We start from the raw sequence: 11,853 nt of genomic DNA on the forward strand, positions 1-11,853 counted from the left end.
GGCAGTTGTTTGGTTTCAGTTCTTTCCTCACTGCACTGGACTATACATGTTTATATGTTATTTATATTTAAATGCTCAGAGGAGCTGTTCCACCTTTACATACAGTCTGTGGTCTGAACTGATGAGTCAAACCCGACATTGACCATTAGATGGAGACATTTGTCAGTTCACCAGCGTTGGCTGTGAAGACGAGCGACTTTTTAACTTAATCACGTTTAATTTTAGCTACAGAGGATCCACAATAAAGACGATGTGCTGATTCAATCCACTGAATTTTCATTTTTAATCTTTTTTTTTTCCTTAAAATTTCTCCTAAAATGAACAGTTTCTCTCAGGTGAACCTCAGCTTTCACTGATGAGGAGCGGTGTGTGAAGCATTAGTTGCAACCAGTGATAAGCCACTTCTCTACAGTCACTCAGAGCTGAATCCCATAAACCATATCTTTACAAGCATATATGAACCAAGCAGGACATAGTGGGAACCACTCCTGGGACACAGAAATGGAAGGTCAGCATCATGGAAGAGGGGTGAGAGTGGGGGAAGAAGGGAAGAAGAAGAGGCCAAGGACATAGGTGGACTCGTGATGAAATCAGGGCTACAGTTGTGGATCATGTTGTTAATCATGGCCTCACAGTGGGCTGGTGAAGGTGCAGCCAAATGTAACCACTGTAAATTCAAATCCACATACCCAGACAGCCGTGCTAGCAGCCATGGATGCAGCATGCGATGACATCACAGCAGAATCCTGCACAGGGTGGATTCACCACTGGAGCAGATACATTCCTCGCTGCATTGCAAGACATGATATTGGCTGTGATGTAGAGGAAACTATGTGGCCAGACAGAGAGGAACGTCTGGACGAGCGTGAATGATTTACAGTACTGTGTATGTACTGCAGTATAGTTTACAGTTGTGTGCAGCTCTACCCAAAGGGACTTTATGTTTGTTGTAAATATGTATTTTTTCTGTTGCACAATGCTGTGAACAAATTAGGATTACAAAGAGCACATGCAGTAAAAATGTGAAACATGCACATTCAGTGTACTCAGTTACCTTACTAAATACAGTAATGTGTAACTTTACTGTGGTTTTTAAATGGCTGTGTAAATAGTATATAGTTCTGTCTGGGGCATTTTCAGGTAGTGTCACCAACATCTGACTAATTTACATTGGAAAACATTCACAGAGTAAACTGTCATAATGAAAACATGATGAAGCCACTCGACTGTCGTGTACATAAATAATAATAACACATTTTATTTATAAGCGCCTTTCAGAAACTCATGGCCATTTTAAAAAATGAAGGTGAAATACAATATAAAATAAACATGAAAACAATAATATATAACAGATGATCAAAAATAAGTAAATAAGTAACTGATGACGGTGTCAGGACTTTTCCTCTCGATGACACTTTCATTGACATGAATACTTGCTTTTGAAGAACGAACTATCCATTTTGAGCAAGTGAGGCACTTTAGCAGGTTATCCACTAGGTTTTGTAGTTTGTACTAATTGTTTTGAGAAATTCATTAACTGTTGAGCAAATGTAAATAGTGATCTGAGAAATGCACCACAGCCTCTGAGAAAAACTGTAAATTAAAGCCTCAGAATCACACGTGACCTCTGCAGGAAACTGAATCTGAAACCAGGAAGTCATGAAGTTAAAGAAGTCCCATCTAAGGACACTAGTTCCATGAAGTTATTGACCTACAGGTTAACAAAAATGAAATGACGCTGACTAAAACTTTACAAGATAAAAATGACTCAAATGAAAGCTGAGACTAACTCAGACATGTCCATAAACATTAACTCTGGTTCTCTGAAGGTTATAAAATTAGATTTACTGAACGTTCATAAAGCCTGGTCCTGTTAACGTTCCTGTAACTGTCCAGACTTGTAGAACAAATGAACACGACTGCTGGTGTTCATTATATAATTCATTTATTTTCTATGTTTCTTTCTCCACATGTTGACCTGACACAGAGGTTAATAACAAACTGGACCCAGATCCCTAAAGATTCTCAGTAAAGATCTGATCCTAGTGGATGAAGAATAAGAACATTAAACTAGAACCCTGATGTTTTCTCCAGGTTGTTCCTAGATAGAGGTAGAGATGAAAGGTTCCTAAAGAAGGGTCTGCAGTGAGATGTGCTGAGAGCAGGGAGGAGAACTTTAAGAGGCTTAGAGAGGAGAACATGGTGGAAAGAAGAGGAGGAGAGATATTCTCTATGAGTCATTTGCCGTAGAAGGGGAATGTGTTCAGAGTTCATTCATTAAATGACTCCTTTGGACTCTCATATGTACAGCACTCGTATTCTCTGCCTCTGTCTCTGTTTTCCACCGCTGAGCCTCGACTGTGCAGATGCAGCGTAGAGGAGGTGGAGGTGAACTGGACCAATGTACTGACCTGCTGCTGGACACTGAGACAGAGACACAACACGACCAAGTCAAAGACAACTACAAAACTAAACAAACATCTGTCAGGATTAAAAACTAAACACCACAAATACTGTACAATCCCTTCGTCCCAGACCTGACATAAAACATGTTTAAGGGCCAACGGAAAACCCAGGAAACATCAGGAAACATTTCTTCTTCTTCTTTTGTTGTTGGCCTTCCTCGTAATTTGCCATTTTGAGTAAAAGACAGCTGCTAACTGAACTAATTTCAAAGCCTCAATTTGTACAAAAACTACAGCTTCTTCTCTCAGCACTTAAATGATACTTTGTAATTCTTACTAGTAGCTCAGTTAAATCCAGGTGGAGGAGGCTTTTATTTTGACATTTAAAAGTCATTTTTAACTTTAATGTTTCAAATTCCTTGATTTTCTGTTTTCCTTCTATATTTTCATTCTAATCTGAATATTTTTGAGGTTCTGTTCAGTATAGGGCTGTCTCAGTATACTGGTATTGAAGATTAAAAACTGTAATTTGAATATGGTGTTAAAAAAACGCATATAATGATATAGTGTAAAAGATCCAGTGCCACTTGAACACAGTGTGTTTTAAATCTGTTTTCTTCCTGTTATTTTGAGTGTAATTCATCTCCTAAAGTAGGGAAAACTACATAACTAAAGTTAAAGATGCATTTCCTGGATTTTGATGTTATTATTTACATTTTTGTTGATACTGTGATAATATCGTCATTGTGACTTATTTTTGTCCACGATAATTGAGAAGTGACAGCCATGGTTCAGTATTTGCCTTTTTACCAGTTCCAGATATTTAATTTGACACATAAAAGATTCTCTGAAAGTTATGAATTTCAGGATTCAAGATTCAAGGGCACTTTATTGGTCCCTGCAGAGAAATTGTTTTGTCTGAGAGTCTCAAGATAACAGAGAACATAAATGTGACCAGACATAGACATAAGAGCACGAGTCAAGGGAAAAAAATAGAATAAGATAAAAATAAAATAATCTTAAATCTTAAAAATAACTTAACGTTTTTTAAGGTTAACTTGGAGTCCTTGAACTGGAACTTCTCTAAAGACAAGTGAAGGGCTTCGTTGCATTAACTGAATTAACTCTGGGTATTAATGTAAAGTTCTCTGAAGGGGAAATTAGCTGAATGTTAAGTGATGATATTTACTTGTTGAGGTTTTGTGACTGTGAATACGACCGTTAGTTAAGATACTATCACCACCTGGTTTCCATCTGCAGATGATGAACATCTGATCATTTCTTGTTGGAGCAGAAAGTATTGATGCTGTGGTTTGTGTTCGATTCTGAGCTTCTGAGATCTGCCTTGTGGTTTTCTGATCTCATTCTCGTTCTTGAGTTTCAGTTTGAACAGACTCTGGCTCACAGCACATCTGAGTCAGTAACGGCTTGAATTTAAAGCGCTATAGCAAATCAGAGGAATCATGAAGTGGGAGATCAAATCTGAGTCACTCACATTTTGTCGATTCTCCGACATCTTCTGGCTGCTGAGACACAAACAGGACGATCAGAGACAATTTTGTCTTCACAGCACAAAGGTTGTCAGCTTTGGAAAAAATCTGTGGAACTCACCGACGACAACAGGTGCAGCGACTAGAACCACCGCCCCGAACAGAACGCACACCAGAGCCACCACCAGAGTACCGGCTTCCTGTAGCAGAGACAACACATAGAGTTTCTATCTGGACATGATGATGAGTCTACAAACCCTAAAACCTAGCCTTAGCATTAACCTAGCCTCATCCCTAGCCTTAGCATTAACCTAGCATCACCCATAGCCTTATCATTAACCTAGTCTCATCCCTAGCCTTAGCATTACTCCTAAACCTAGCCTCATCCCTAGCCTAAGCATTAACCTAGCCTCATCCCTAGCCTTAGCATTACTCCTAAACCTAGCGTCACCCCTAATCCTAACCAAGCAAGCTTTGAAATGTTTTTTTCTTTTCTTTTCCATTAGATAGATAGATGGATAAATAGATGGATGGATGGATGGATGGATGGATGGATGGATGGATGGATGGATGGATGCTTTACTAACCCCAAACTGGGAAATTTAACAGTTGCAGCAGCAATTTACAGCCACTCAACACCATACATACTATATATATATATGTATATATAGGAAAAACACAATCTACTATATACACATTATTTACAGAATTATAAAAAATAAGTGAATTGAAAAAAAGAATACAAGAAAGAAAGATGTCCAGAGTGTTATCTGTCACATACAGGTGAGGAATTAAACAGGTGTATGGCTTGAGGCAGGACAGATTTCCTGTAGCGTTCTTCGTCTGAGTCTCTTGGAGAAGGAGCTCCATTGTATGTCTATCGTCTGGTGGAGAGGGAGGTCAGGATTATCCATGACTGATATCAGTCTGTTAAGTATCCTCCTCTCCCAGCAAGTGACAGACCAGCCATCCTGATCAGGTTATTCAGTGTGTAGCTGTTCCTCCAGCAGACCACAGCAGAGAAAAGGGTTCTGGCCACAACAGACTGGTGGAAGATGTCCAGCATCTTACTGCACACGATGAAGGATCTCAGCTTCCTCAGGAAGTAGAGTCTCTGCAGGCCTTCTAGGACACAGCTGTACTGTTGGTCCTCCAGTTCAGTCTGTTACTGATGCTCACTCCCAGGTATCTGTTCTCCTCCACCACCTCCACATCCCTGCCCAGGATGCTGAGGGGCTGAGGAGCTGTTCCCTTCCTCCTGAAGTCAGTCACCATCTATTTGGTCTTGTCAGAACATTTCTGGATGTGACATGACTCTGAGTTGTGCTAAAATTCAGTGGTGTATAAAGAGAACAGGAACGGAGCGAGCACAGTCCCCTGTGGGGCTGCATCAAGAGTGAGTCATAGACAGATGTGGTTGAGAGAATCCGGTAATTTTCCAAAACGAGATACTAAATAAAACGGAAATAATGTCAGTTATGTATTCTTTCTGTGCATCCCCAGTACCAACTGAACCACCGACCTACCAGCCTGGTGTTGGAGACCACTGCCTTAACTCACATCATGACCTGAACCACTGAGACCTTTTAGAGACACACCATTAAACCAGCAGCTCTACACCTGTATGCCACATGAAAGCCTTCTGTGTACAGCTCCACCTGTTTGAGACACAACTACGACGCTTTAACGCTGCACACTTCCCCGCGCTGTCTGCTAAAAAGGAGAAATATGTGTCCGTGATTGCTTCTCTCGTGACAGAATTCAACCAGCGTTTCCAAGATTTTTCTGTCTTTGAAAAACAAATCAAGCTGTTCTCGACCCCATTCCAGGTGGATACAGAAGGAGTGGAAGAGATTCTGCAGTTAGAACTGATTGAAATGCAATGTGATGATCCTCTGAAGAGTCAACATCAGCTTCTCTCCCTCCCTGACTTCTATCAGAGTTTGGATAATGCCAAGTTTCCTCTAATGAGATGCCACGCAAAAAGAATGATGAGCCAGTTCGGCTCAACATTCATATGTGAACAAACATTTTCTCTGTTAAATCAGAACAACAGCAGACTGAGATCTCTGTGAACTTTCTCCTGACATGTCAGCATCCTTCAATCCAAAGGACAGCATCACTGCTCCCACAGGGTGCAATGTTCTTCACATTATAGGTGAGTTAGAAACTCACACAGTATTCATGTGTCAGTGTGTCACCTCTAGTGTGAGGCCTGGCCCTTTGTTCATTTTTCTGTATTTGGCCCTCACTAAAAAAGACTTTGGACACCCCTGCTCTAGGTGAAAGTATGCCTCAGCAGGAGACGTTTCAAAAACTCTTTTTCGCTCTTTTTTCCCGCCCCTCCCATTCATTTCAATGGGAAATTTTTCACAGTTTCGCGAAAAATTCGTATTTCGTAGAGAAAAGTAATAGCACACCAGTCCCCACCAAACCGCACATTTTGATATATAACTCCCTCATTAAGGGATGAAAAAAAGGAGTAAGATGAAAAATTTAAAAAGAAGAAGAAGAAGAAACACGTGGTATAACAATAGTGACTCGGGCGTTGCCCCGTGGCCCAAATATTAAATGTTATTTACTTTAAGATTATTTGTTCCATTACTTTTGTTCACCTAAAAATGCTGTGATGTAATACAAACGGTGATATATCCAAAGTTAATTAACACATCAAGATGTAAATACCAGGAAATAAAAGCTGACGTTCTGAACTCTGGTCTCATCTTTTAATCTTAAACCCAAATATCTTCAGTGAACAACAAAAACAAGGGAATTTGCCTTGTTGTTCCAGTACTTTTGGAGGGGACTGTATGTAATTTTTGTAAATTTTTGCTGTGGACCAGATCAGACCCTCTGATAGGCCACTTGTGTCCCACGGGTCATGTGTTGGACACCTTCTGAAAGCTTCTTTTAGGACTTAAAGAATCTCAGAGTTTAACTAATTAAATAAAATATTTCATCGTTACTGAACCATGTCTTTTTCTTACCTCCGTCTCCTGGACGTCGCTGAAGGGGGAAGTCAGGATGTTGGACGTCATGTGACCTGGAGGAGGAAATGAAAGCAGATGTTTTTAGGACAGCTGTGTCAGCAGCAGGACGTCATGATGGACTGATATAACTGGACTCTTGGTTCCAGGAACTTCCCGTCTGTTGGTTGAGGACTGAACTCAGGTCGTCCAGTTAAACGTGACGTCAGCTGGAAAATAAGGAACTGACTCCATCCAAACATATAATAACGAATCTTTGTGTTTTCATCAGCTCTGTCTCAGCAAACTAAAACTCTAGTTTGTGTCTGTAACATTGTTTGTGTACGTTTGTGTCTTTAATAAATCAACCTCTTGATGTTTGGTTCCAATCAGGTTGTTTAATTATTGTTGTTCGATAAAGTTCATTCAAACTGGTTCTAAATAATGAAGCTGAAATCACAGACATATACATAGACGCTGCATTGAGCAGGTTGGTCCATTGCTGCGATACGTCAACGCGTCCGCCATATTGGATGTGGCAGATCTGCACCGTAAACTAATAAAAGGAAATGGACTGAACCTCTACGAAGTGCTTTAAGTTAATGCCTCTAATTCACGCCCTTAATTAAAGAATTTTAAGCGTTAATAAAAAATAAACTAACTAAAATTCACCCCCATACAGTTGTCATGTTTTTTTTTGCACCAGGCTGTAAACATGTTTAATAGTGGTGTAAAGTTGGCCTTTTTAACATGGGGATCTATGGGGATTTTCCATAGAGATGCAACAGACTGATGTTCAACATTCAGATCCTAATCTGGTATTTAAAATGTTGAGATAGCTGATTCTGTATTATTTTAATTTTTTGTCCGTTTTTCACATGAGCTATATTTTATGTAATATGTCAGTGACCAACAAGCAGGCTGCTCCTCCTTTTGATCAAGCCCCTTATGGCAAAGTAGTTGTGTATCAGTCATGGGGTCACCACCAACATCATCAAGGTTCATCATCTAGGGATCATTATTGAAATAATTTAGATAAAAGCTATATTTTAAATAAATAAAAAGACTTTTAACTGATGGTGGTAGAGGAGAGATCATGGGGTCAATAAAATGAATAGGACTCAACCTCTACATGTCATTAATGTGGCAACCAATTTTACAAAGAATCAGATAAAAACTACTAATTATAATAATTATTTTTTAATTACTATTTATACTAAATAACTCCCATTTAACATACATTTTAATTAACAGATTTTAAGGGTAAATGTGGTATCTTAAAACGTATTTTTAATATTTTTAGTATTTTTTAGTATTTTCTTCGCATGCTCAGTTCATTATGTCAGTCATTCGCATCTAGCGTCATTGATGTGATTTCCCTTTATTCATATCCTCAAAGTGAGAATTATGTTGGTCCTTTACCAGCCACAGTAATGTGTCTTCATTTACTCATATTGTTGTGCATGTTCACACCTAACGAGAGCTACTTAAAACTTCAGGTTCACTAGAGATTAAATAAAAGTATTCATGCTCACAGTTCAATATAAAAATTTCAGTTTTCTGTTTCTAGTTCAAGTTTATTGACTGTATTATTTTGTTTTGTACATATCTGTGCAGTCTGTCAACTGTTTCACTGACATTGCTGTCAAAGTAAAGTCTACATCAAACATGGATTACAAGAGCATGACCTACAAACACAACTACAGGTTCCTCTCCTGTTTGTGTGTGTGTGTGTGTGTGTGTGTGTGTGTGTGTGTGTGTGTGCACGCCCTTAACGGAAACCTTTCCGCTTCACCACAGCCCAACTATTTTAAGCAGTTTTGATGCACAGCATGTTCTGTCTCCACCATATTGTCCTTATGGTTCTGTTTCAGCCTGGCGAGGACCTTGTGCTCTGCTCCTCCGCGGTTTTTTGATGGAACGACCAGCATCGTTGCCGTGGGAAACAGGCCAGAGTGCAAACTCCCCCAGGAGGATTTTTGGAAAGGAATTTTAGTGTTAATGGTGAACCACTTTGCACTTGACGTACCCAAAATGTGTTGCAGTGGTCCTCCCTGTCCTTGAATGGGGGGAACTGTGTGACTAGGCTACTTATCCTATGAATAGAGCTCAGGTAAGTACCAGCCATTATGGTAATTAGTGACCCCAGTTTCTGATCAAGCAAGTTTCAGGTGGGTGTTACTCACAGAGTTTATTCCTATTTAAACCTCAATTTCCCACTAGTTTATCAGAACTGAAGAAGCTACTCGGATGAAACGTCTTCAATAATTCTAAAAGTCCAGCTGACCTTATTCAACACTGTTTTGGATTTAGTGTCTGAACTGTAGCTACATAAACAGAACCCAGCGTTGGTCACATGGAGTTGTTTTGTCCTTAAAATGTAAAGTGTGTTATAAATAAAATGTTACTATTATATATATGATAGATCTATATATCCATCAGCAGAAAAGGAAACACCATGTGATGACACGATCCCTGCTAATCTTATTTTATTTGAATTTTTCCTGTAGTTTCTTTCATGCGCAATGAAGCCACGGTGATAATTTCCTCGTGGATCATTAAAGTCTAAGTGTTATTTAACACACACTCTTCCTGTAACTATGTCTTGTTTTATTTTGATCATTATATCATAAACTCTATTGTGTTATTATTATTAAATAAATCATTGCTGTTTTTATTGTTAATATCGCTTTTCAATGGCGTAATGATACAGTAGATTCACCCTGAACAAGATGGCGGCCAGAAACGAGGCGACGTCTAGTGTAATCTACTTTTATCCTGAGCTAATTCCTGGTTGGTCTGATTACCTGTCATCTGATTGGCTGTTGTCTGATTACCTGTCATCTGATTGGCTGTTGTCGACCAGGCCGGCTTCTCTGTGTGAGAGGATGTTGTTGTGGGCGCTAACGTTGCTGAAACAGATAAATGACACAAACTCCATTAACATCATGAAGCTCTTTCATCCTGATGTCAGTCATGAACTTCAACCACTGGGTAGAGTCACAGTCTGGGATTGTTTTATAATAATTATTACTTTAGTTCTGGATCCAGTTTCTACTAACTCACCTGTGTCCACCCTCAGGTCCGTGTAATATTTCTCATCATTAAACCATCCAGATATCATCACTTTACATCCATATCTCCCAGAGTCGTCTTCAGTGACGTTTTCTATGGTCAGAGAAACGTCTCCTCGGTCCAGTCGACCCCTCAGCTGATACCTGCTGGAAGCTCTTTCTTTCACTTTATATCCATCTGTGTAGATCAGCTGATCGTTGCAGCCAGAGGCTGGTAAATCTCCTCGACCCCAACAAACTGTCAGAGCTCCATGTTTCTTTATATCATAGCTACAGGTCAGAGTGACGTCTAAACCAGATGGAACAAGAACTGTGCTGCTGCTGCTTAGAGACACTGGAGACAGAAGAAGAACACAAAGTTATTATATTTTATTATATTATATTATATTATATTATATTATATTATATTACAATATATTATATTATATTATATTATATTATATTATATTATATTATATTATATTATATTATATTATATTACAATATATTATATTATATTATATTATATTATATTATATGATATTATATGAACTGATAGAAAGGTGTCTCTTACCTGAGAGCAGAGCGAGCAGCAGTACGATCCTCATGATGAAAACTCAAGTCTGAACATGAAAACTCTGCAACACATTTCAACACATTTTAACACAACACGTCACCACACAAACACTCCCTCTTCTTTCTAGCGCTGTGAGGACCCTCTGTTAAAACATACATGGGTTGGCCTTCATAAGCGTTGGCCGCTTACCATGAAAATAAAAACTAGAAGCACCCTCAGCAGAAAGAAGGAAAACCACAAACAGAGCTGCTGTTCTCACGAAAACCACAGAACTGCTGCTGCTGCTTCTGATGCTTCTCACCGAGGACCTGAAACTCTGCAGCTCATTTATCTGAGTTTAAATGGACACAGGGAGTCATTTCATTTATAAATTCATTAGACTCATCTGTCTCCTGCTGATGATCATCCATCACATCATGGAGACAAGATGTTCACCTCCATCTGCAGGACGCCCAACGTAAGGCATGGACTGGAAAAGAAGACTAAGCAACATCTGAGACACCTCGAATATTAGTGTCAAAACGTCAGCAAGATTCCACCACTTGCCGAAACACTGTTGTTGTTTCGGTGTGTACAAAAGTAAGTATATACATATATATGTGCATGTGTGTGTGTATGTATATATATATATATGTGTGTGTGTGTGTGTATGTATGTAAATTTATACACACACACATATATATGAAGGTTTGGTGTTCCTGGATCTATGACATACTTACAGTAACTCTATCATCATCATCACCGTGTATTTGTGATATATTTTATTTATATTACATATATTATATTTTCAGATCAGATGAGCTTGTAACTTCCTTTTTGTAACTACTTCCTCTTTCAGAATCTGATCTTAACAATCTAAAAAGTTAAACGAGGGAGGAAAAAACAGAGAGAGAAACAGAGAGAGAGCTCAAGTGCATGTAAACATGTTACTACTACGACTAACATCAGAGTTCACCTTCTCTGACTAACCCAGATAATGAGACTGTAAATGGTTTTTCTGTCATGTATTCACTTAATCAGACTTTAACTAGACAACATGTGTCTTCATGCTCCACAACCACTGAGCTGGTGTTTGACCCCGAAACAAAAACATCCAAGAAAACTAGTCACAGAAGAAGAAGAAGAAGAAGAAAAAGAAGAAGAAGAAGAAGAAGAAGAAGAAGAAGAAGGTGAACGATGCGTCGGCGTGGCCACCATCTTGTTCATCTTGTTGTTTAATGATCCACAAGGGAAATTATTTTGTCACTGTAGCTGTAAAAACTCACACAAGAAGATTCAAATAAAATAAGATTAGCATGGATTGTGTCATTGCATGGTGTTTCCTTGTCTGCTGAGGGATATATATCACATAATAATAATAAT

The 11,853-nt window shown here is 38.9% G+C and overlaps 1 protein-coding gene across 1 annotated transcript; it reads right to left on the reverse strand.

Annotated features, from left to right (window-relative positions):
* Positions 1-1,231: 1,231 nt before the first annotated feature.
* Positions 1,232-10,522, reverse strand: LOC125021638 (hepatitis A virus cellular receptor 1 homolog). Its single transcript, XM_047607764.1, has 7 exons — positions 10,489-10,522; positions 9,928-10,263; positions 9,699-9,773; positions 6,883-6,938; positions 4,017-4,095; positions 3,901-3,931; positions 1,232-2,424 (listed from the first exon to the last, which is right to left on the reverse strand). Exons 1-7 carry the CDS (start codon positions 10,520-10,522, stop codon positions 2,271-2,273), a joined length of 765 nt encoding a protein of 254 aa, XP_047463720.1. The 3' UTR covers positions 1,232-2,270.
* Positions 10,523-11,853: the final 1,331 nt, after the last annotated feature.

Source organism: Mugil cephalus, chromosome 15 (genome assembly GCF_022458985.1).
Source record: "Mugil cephalus isolate CIBA_MC_2020 chromosome 15, CIBA_Mcephalus_1.1, whole genome shotgun sequence".
Lineage (NCBI taxonomy): Eukaryota > Metazoa > Chordata > Actinopteri > Mugiliformes > Mugilidae > Mugil > Mugil cephalus.

Excerpts from the sequence above, each read along its gene's own strand:
- LOC125021638 (XM_047607764.1), bottom strand. The coding sequence starts at position 10,522 with ATGAGGATCGTACTGCTGCTCGCTCTGCTCTCAG. Across the intron at positions 6,939-9,698 it reads AACAGCCAATCAGATGACAG|GTCACATGACGTCCAACATC; the intron begins GTAATCAGACAA and ends TTCCTCCTCCAG. Across the intron at positions 2,425-3,900 it reads TGTCGGAGAATCGACAAAAT|TGTCCAGCAGCAGGTCAGTA; the intron begins GTGAGTGACTCA and ends TCTCTGTCTCAG.